Source organism: Apis dorsata, unplaced genomic scaffold (genome assembly GCF_000469605.1).
Source record: "Apis dorsata unplaced genomic scaffold, Apis dorsata 1.3 scaffold_19, whole genome shotgun sequence".
NCBI lineage: Eukaryota > Metazoa > Arthropoda > Insecta > Hymenoptera > Apidae > Apis > Apis dorsata.
This window is the reverse complement of record NW_006263321.1, coordinates 220,829-228,806: the sequence shown is the minus strand read 5'-3', so window position 1 is coordinate 228,806 and position 7,978 is coordinate 220,829. Positions and strand designations below refer to the sequence as shown.

The following is a 7,978-nucleotide window of genomic DNA, read 5'->3' as shown; positions in this document are numbered from 1 at the left end:
TATATATATATATATATATGTATATATTATATATATATATGTATGTATATATTATATATACATATATATATATGTATATTATATATATATATATGTATGTATATATTATATAAAATTTAGATATAAATATACATATTTATGGGATAATGTGTATTTCATTATCCCATTCATTATAAATCACAATATATAATTTTTCTATAACAATTTATCTATAATTATGTAATGTATGTTTATATTTTCTAAAATTTTATATAAATAATATATAATCTTTTAACTTTAACTTAGTTTAATACTTACGTTTTCTTTTTTATTAAATTTTTAAAATCCTGTTCTTTTTTTATAAGAAGAATATTAAGAAATTGAAATTTAATCTAAAATTTATTTTTCTTAATTTTCGTAATTATTAATTATATTAATTTAATGATTATATCATACATTCCAATAAATCTTTGTCGCACATTCACAGCGTTTATAATTTTACAATACAGTACAGAACATTCATAGTTTTGTCTACATACATATATATATTTATTTTTAAGAAAGATTTTTCAACATGAATTAGAGGTAGTTATTAAAAATATTCGAATAATTATATATAATTAATCAATCGTAGAATTTCTATATATATTTCTGTTAAATCAATTTTTTAATATTCATAACAGTATAATAATATAAAGTGCATAATATTTCTGGCTTTACATAAAATATATTAACACTGATTTATTGTAGAATTATAAATATATTTAATATATTAAAATCTAATTTATATACATTTGACAGGTACATTGAAGCATGCGCTTCTGATATTTTATTACAAGAAACAAAGTGCGAGGAATAATTCTTATTGTTTTGCTTTTAATTGTTTAATAATTTAATACTTTTTATTCTTGCATATAGAATTATAATAAATTAATGAAATAATAAAAGAAGATATATATGTTAAAATTTATCATATTATAAATATAAAATATGTATGAATCTATTTTGATAATAACAAATACAGTACGAAAAATGATACGTTTCCACGTCATATAGTATTATTAAATAAAGCGTAATATTTTGTAACAATAAAATCAATAATGAATATTAAGTAATAATTAAATAAAATCTGAAATAAATTTATAAATAATTGATGTCTTGTTTGATAAATATATAAAATATATTGTTATAATTCTCTTTATTTAATGACTATCAAAAAAATAACAATAACAAATATTAATAACAATGATAAAATAATATATTAAATTTATAAGTTTGAATAATTATATTTTAAAAATGAAACAACTTTACGTTATGTATTTCTAATCTAATCAAATTTCTTATACATATTATTTAATATAAAAATGTTTTTTTATTTCTTTAGGAAATTATTATCACATCGACTAGCAATTAAATTATAATCTAGATATAATATTCTTTAAAAAATAGTAGAAATCATTTTAACAAACATCCATATAATATATTTTTATAAGATAATATTGCACTTCCGGCCTTTTTTCTATTATATTAAATTACAATGGCAATTTATAATTATTGTCAATCACACGTTTTTTATTCGTTTGTATTCTAGGACAAGTATATAAATATTTTTTTTTTATCAAGAATAATATCAAGAATATAAAAGTAAATAAACATTCCTTTTCATAAATATTTTTTCTTTTTATAATTTGTTTTTAATATATTGTATAAATATAGTATAATAAACTATAGTATAGTAAATGCACATTACTTTCAGATTTACTCATTGTCAGACTTAATATTAGTAATTAAATTATATATTTACCCGTTTGACGAACTTTTAAACGCATTTCTGTTTCATATTTAATTTAATTAAATAAATTAAAATTTACGTATAATTAATTTTATATCGAGAAAATGAATAAACAAAATTAATATAAAGTAAAAGAATTAAAATAGAATTAATATAAATAAAAAGAAAGAGATGAAAAAATAAAATGATAAGTTTATAAATTAAAGAAAACTCTATTTAAGATTTTACTTAAGACTATGAAAGATAAGATGCAATTGTGAAAAAGTAAAATAGATATGAATTTACTGGCCTTAAATAATAATTAAACAAATTGTATTATTAAACAATAATAAATAAGTATGTATACAAAAAGATTCGTAGATTGCCATGAAAATTTTTATAGGATAATCTTAGATGGCAACTTAATTTTGATTTTTACTCATTTCAAATATATTTATAATACTGTATTTTTACGTTTTATTTTATTAGCCTTTGAAAAAGAAAAAAAAAAAAAGAAAAATAAATAAATAAAAAGAGAAAAAAAATTAGAAATATGAAGAAATAAAAAGATTCTATAAATTACTATTATAATCACAATTCTTAATTGTGATCATTAAACAAGCATAATAATTACCATCTATTCTAATGTACCATTCTAATTTAAGGTTTCATTTAAATATATATATATAATTTTAATATTTACTTATCGTGCATAATTAAACTGATTCTTTAGATCCACACGGTGGAAGAACCGTGATAAAACTTTCAGTTTCGCTGTCGCTGGTGCTAAAATTTGATTTTTCTAAAACTCTATTCTCATTTTTGGCACAAAATGGTTGAATGTAAGAGTTTTTCGTTCCAATTTCCATCCCTGAATCATTATTTTTCAACAAATTAGACACGTTTGAAAGTTTGCGAAAATTTCCAAAGAAAACACTATCCGTTCCAACACTTTCTGCACCGCTCTCGCTCGCTCCATCACAGACGGATTCGGTTTCATCAGTTTCCGAGACGCTACTCACTTCGTGTTTTAGCAGTTGTTTGTGCGACCCATTACTATCCGTGCTACTTAAATATCCGCTATCTTCTATTTTCATTCGTGCTTGCGGTTGATATCCGAACAAATGATTCGTGGAATAATTGGTAACGGATTCGTTATTTCTGGAAGGTCTTGTCAGATGTTTTCTTTGGAAATCTTGTTTCTGACATTGATCGAGAAATTTCTTTTTATCCTTTTGAATGCGAGAATTATACCATGATGCAGATAAATTAGTCTTTGACTTTTCTCGCATGCAATTATTTCTCGTTTCATCTATCAATTGATGCTTGCATTTTGTCGTCGACTCCTCGGCTTGTTGTCGTTGAACCTTATCGGAATAAGAACAATCAATGGCCCCTACGTGGAAATAGTCACAGGGGACAGGAGAACCGTTGCTGGTCGTAGGGTCACCCGCTTCGGCAGGACTCCTGTCCCACCCGTTTTTTGACACAGAGTTCGATGATAATTTCGTATCTTTCACACGCCGTGGAGGTTTTGGATGCTGATAGATGTCCTCCGTGGGCGGTAATGGTACCACGTCCGGTTGGTTGCTCGGTTGTCGTTGTCTTTTCAACTGTCTTATTTCGGGTGTTAAATACTTACATTTCTTCCAAGATATGGAATCTTCTAAATGGCCGTTCAACGATTTAGTGCTATTATTCAATTCCTTGGAATTGGATTTCAATCTAGCCTCGTAGATTTCTCGAAGACTTCCGTAGCCACGATGCAAACAAGGGCCATTTTTCCCCGAGTCTTGATCACGAAAGCTACCCTTACTTTTGAGAAGAATTTGAGCAGGCCTTTCGAGAGAATCGACATAGATCTCATCGGGAACGTCTTTTTCATAACTCGTGCCATCGTTGATTTTCAACTTCATCGGTTTTCTGTCTAACGTGTCCGGTTCGTACTCAGACTCGTCCTGTTTTACATAATTTTTCGGCGAATCTTGAACTTTAATAGTCAAATGTCCAGGATTCTCGGCCTCGTATTGAATCTCTGGCCCAGAATCGTCGCTGCAGGCTGGACTATCGTAACCATCGTTCACATACACCTCGCTAACGAGGGAATAACTCTCCGATTTTTGAGAAGAGATTAACTCCGGTAGATTATTATAATACCCTTTTTCGAAAATATCTTTATTTAATTTATTCGATATCATCATCTCACCAGTTCTTGGATTGATCACAGCATTTTGCATCGTCAATTCTTCATCCATTGGCAGAGCTGTGGACAAAGCTGGGCTCGATTGATCGGTGGATTCTGGCGAATTGGACGATTTCCTGCTGGATTTCGACCGTTCCAAACTATCCACTTCGTAATCACCGATATTCTCCGATTTCGAGTGATGTTCAACCAACACCTTTGCGTCAACCATTTCACGGATAACGGCATCCATGATACGTTTCGCTGTATTTTTAGCATTTGGAAGCTCGTTGATCATGTCCGGCAATTCTTTTTTCGATCCCGTCGAATTTTCGCCCGATTCATTCGTTCCTTTCCGCAACGAACCCTCCCTCATACTTGTTCTTCCTTCCTCCTTCCCATTTTCATTGCTAGAAAGAACCGCCATGTTCCCCTCTTCTTTATTTTCTTCTTTCTCCGCCGTCCCTTTCTCCAGAATGGCGTTCTCTTCCATCTGTTTGATGAACGAATTTTCGATGGCTTTCCTCACCTTGGTGTTGATGACTTCATCACCGTTGCCCCCACTAATCGAAGTATCCTCGTTTCTTCTCAGCGAATAATAATTGGATTCCTCGAACATCGATTTGGTCGAACGTTTCGAAACGCTGTGTCGATCGTCCGTCTCGAGAATTTCGCTCCTTGCCACGTTTTGAAACGTTCTCATCATCATTTGTGAATTCTCCTTCCACGAAGAAACAATTTTTCCCGACAACAAATTCCCTTTCGCATCCGTGTCGAATTCTCGTTTGGCCAATTCCTTTAAATACTCTAAATTCTTGTTGAAGGTTTTCGTGTTCTCTTGAAGGGTCTTTCGAGCTTCTTCCGCGTCTCGCCAACGTTGAGGCGTCGACCTAACGTCCGCCAACCATGCTCGAACCTTACTCTCACCCGGATTTAACTGATCGGATTCTGGAAGAGTAGTGTCTCTGAACGTGTCCGTTGTGCAGCCGGGGCATCCGGTGCATCGTTGCGACTTCCGTGACTTGGTGATAGAACTTCGAGTCGAATTCGAGGCCGATTGTTGAAGCTGATTCTTGCTCGTCGTGTCGCATTGTTCCGTGTTCGTTTCCTCTTCCGGGATCCCTGAATTTGTCGACAGATCGAAAAACTTAAGATCTTTTATTAATTTCTCGATTTTTTTTTTTTTTTTTCTAGTCGATAAAGAAAGTAAATTACTGTTATCAACTGACCGACGAGGATAGGGACGAATTTCTTTGCAGCCATTTTGTGCTTCGCTATGGAGATGACCTCCCGAATTTTTATAAGAAATTCGATAGCTGCTGGAGGAGGTGCCTAGAAAAATTCCGGGCTGTCTTCAAATTAAATCTCATAATTAAAATGTAATTATAAAAATTATTTCTCTTTTCTATTCAATTATTCAATATATTTTACACGTTATCTTTATATAATATGGCCTCTTACGAGCAACAATTGTCTGTCGAAGTAAGCAGGATTGAAGTACAACTTTCTTCTCTGAGCTCCAGGTAATACGGGAACATCCTGTTGATGGGGATTATCCACGGTTTCCACGACTCGCACATCCTCTTCTGGCAATCTTTCCCCTAGAATGGATCCAGTTCCAAAGCAAGCTTCAGACTGTTCCATGTAAATGCAATGGGGATGAACGATAGCCGAAGTAACCTGTTCGATCCATACATATAAAATCAATCATAAATTCCCTTGGATGTTTTACAATATTCGTGCATAAGGTATATCCATGCGAGAAGAAATCTGATTAATTAATTAATTAAAAAAAAAAAAAAAATGAAAACAGGAATGGAAACAAGTTTTAAAAACAAGTTTTTTTTTTTTCACCAACATTTTCGAATCCCTGTTCACCGTCGCTAGGTGGAAGATCATCCCCCAGATCGCTCTCCGTTAAACCACTGTTAGTATCGCTCTCGAAGTGTCTCGAAGCGGCGAGCAAAGGGTTGCTCTTCACCAACCCACTCACTTCTCGGCCAGGGGCCAAGTTTATTTCCGGCTCCTCGACGATCTTTCTCTTCGCCTTTTTGCTGTGGAGATACAGGGACACGCTCGCGACGTAGATCAATGCAAGGATCACGGATGAGAGGCCGATGGCCGTGTACTCGGTCGCGGAGAGCCCTTGCGACAGTTGCGTTGTCGAGGAGAACATCACTTCTCGAACGTCTGCAACGAATCGAAGGTAATTATCCTCTTTAATATATTTTTATGTTGAGTTGAGCAAAATTCTAAGATCAGTGACGCCTATATAATTCAATTTGCTTATTCGAGAGGCGGATTAAAGCGATTTAAAAGAGAGGAAGAATACCGACTGCTTTTGGACTGTGAACCAGCCACCCTGAAAGCCACGCACGGGGTGAAGACACCGGGGAGCTTCGACTTCTGAGAGGCGTCTCTGCACACGAGTTTCGCTGTCACCACGCGACCCTCAGCCGCTTCTCTCAGCCCAGTTTCGCCGATCCACTGCAACGATTTCAAGATTATTCCGTTAATGATAGAAAGTATATAGAAAGTATATTGTTTTTGCGGACGATGATTTTTGAAATGAGAAGACGAATCGAAACGAAAAGATTTTTGAGATATTCGATCGAAGTGATAACAGTATCGTATCATCATATATTTCGTCGTCCGCGAAAGTTTTTCTTCGATAATGAAATTTAAAAAAAAAAAAATTTCGTTTAATTTTCTCAGCAATCGAACTCCTTCAAGCTTCCTTAATTAACCTTACGTCGGAGGCTTTACACGTAATGGAGAAGAAACCAGTAAACGGCTGTCTTTCATTCGCTCCGAGAATAAGTATTTTGAGTGACGTTCGAAAATACGACACATGCTTCCCGTTCATCTTTATTTCATTCGATCGTGAAAAGAAAAATTGATGTTACAAAAGAAGAAAAATGTGTGTGAATAAAATATTTCCTTTGTTTTATCGAGAAATTTTAAATAGAATGGAAGAAAGAATGGAAGAAAAATGGGGGCATTATAACCTCTTCGAATAGAAAAAATGATTCTGAATCGTAAGAACGCGTGTTCCTTCCTATATTATTACATCACTCTCTTGATTGACTTGTTTCGGTGCAGTTTAAACAAACCTGTAGAAACGTTCTTCCTTCGTCACGAAACAGCCTGAAGGGTGGCTCGGTGTCCGAAAGATTCCTCAACTCTGACCATCCTGCTCGCCCCAATTGCTGAGCCCCAGTTATTCCGCACACCGGCGTTGTCACACCTTTGCGCGAAAAGGGGAACACATTCAACTCGATTTGTATTTACAATTACAGAATTGTAATAATAACGTTCGTCAACGTTCGAATTACAATGTTAAATTAATAAATTAACTTACCTTCGAAGCGTATTTCTGCGTGAGGATAGATTATCTGGCCACGTTGAGGTAGAAACACGTATGGCACCCTCTCGACTTGGCCTGTGCCGCTCACGAAACCAGCAACGTTGCATTCTAGAATCATCGAGAACTTTACGTTTTTTCTTCTTATAATATCTATGATAGACAAATTTAACGAGCATCGTTAAATTTTGTTTGATTACAATTTCTCCCTTTATTTGTTCACGAATGAATGGATAAATAAGATTAATGTAAATTGGAATAAAACTTTGGAGGAATATTGGAAGGAATATAAATAAAGAATTTTTTAGAATTCGATCGAAGAGAGGAAAGAGTAAATTAAGATGTCATTCTGCCCGTGATGCAGCTTTAAGTTTCCTCGTGACTGACAATTTTCTGGCGTATGCACGAGATGGCGTGCAATTTTCAGACGTTTTTTTTTTTTTTTTATCGCCCGCGGTCATCTGTGGCACAATTATGCAGCTCATTTAAAAATTTCGGATGCCCTGCACGCAGGTGCAATGGAGAAAGCGCTTCCTTTGATCGGGAAACGTACAAAGGAGAGCATAAATGTCGGCATTCTGTTAAAAATATTGTTACTTGCCATGAACGTGACGGAGGAATCGTCTTTTTTTAAACAACACTTGCGTCCAAATTTGTAAAAATTTTCATTCGTGCGAAGAAC

The 7,978-nt window shown here is 33.6% G+C and overlaps 1 protein-coding gene across 2 annotated transcripts in view; it reads right to left on the bottom strand.

Moving 5' to 3' along the window:
* Positions 1 to 2,278: 2,278 nt before the first annotated feature.
* Positions 2,279 to 7,978, bottom strand: part of LOC102672372 — a 60,599-nt gene continuing 54,899 nt past the window's right edge. The window contains exons 5-11 of one of the 2 annotated variants that reach the window (XM_031509531.1): positions 7,294 to 7,407; positions 7,046 to 7,179; positions 6,269 to 6,419; positions 5,791 to 6,122; positions 5,394 to 5,612; positions 5,162 to 5,264; positions 2,285 to 5,054 (exon numbers count right to left, since the gene is read on the bottom strand). In XM_031509531.1, the coding sequence (XP_031365391.1) occupies positions 2,467 to 5,054; positions 5,162 to 5,264; positions 5,394 to 5,612; positions 5,791 to 6,122; positions 6,269 to 6,419; positions 7,046 to 7,179; positions 7,294 to 7,407 (3,641 nt within the window). In that variant the 3' untranslated portion in view covers positions 2,285 to 2,466. Of the gene's footprint in view, positions 5,055 to 5,161; positions 5,265 to 5,393; positions 5,613 to 5,790; positions 6,123 to 6,264; positions 6,420 to 7,045; positions 7,180 to 7,293; positions 7,408 to 7,978 lie in introns of those variants that run through there. The other variant, XM_031509532.1, reaches the window with a different exon arrangement.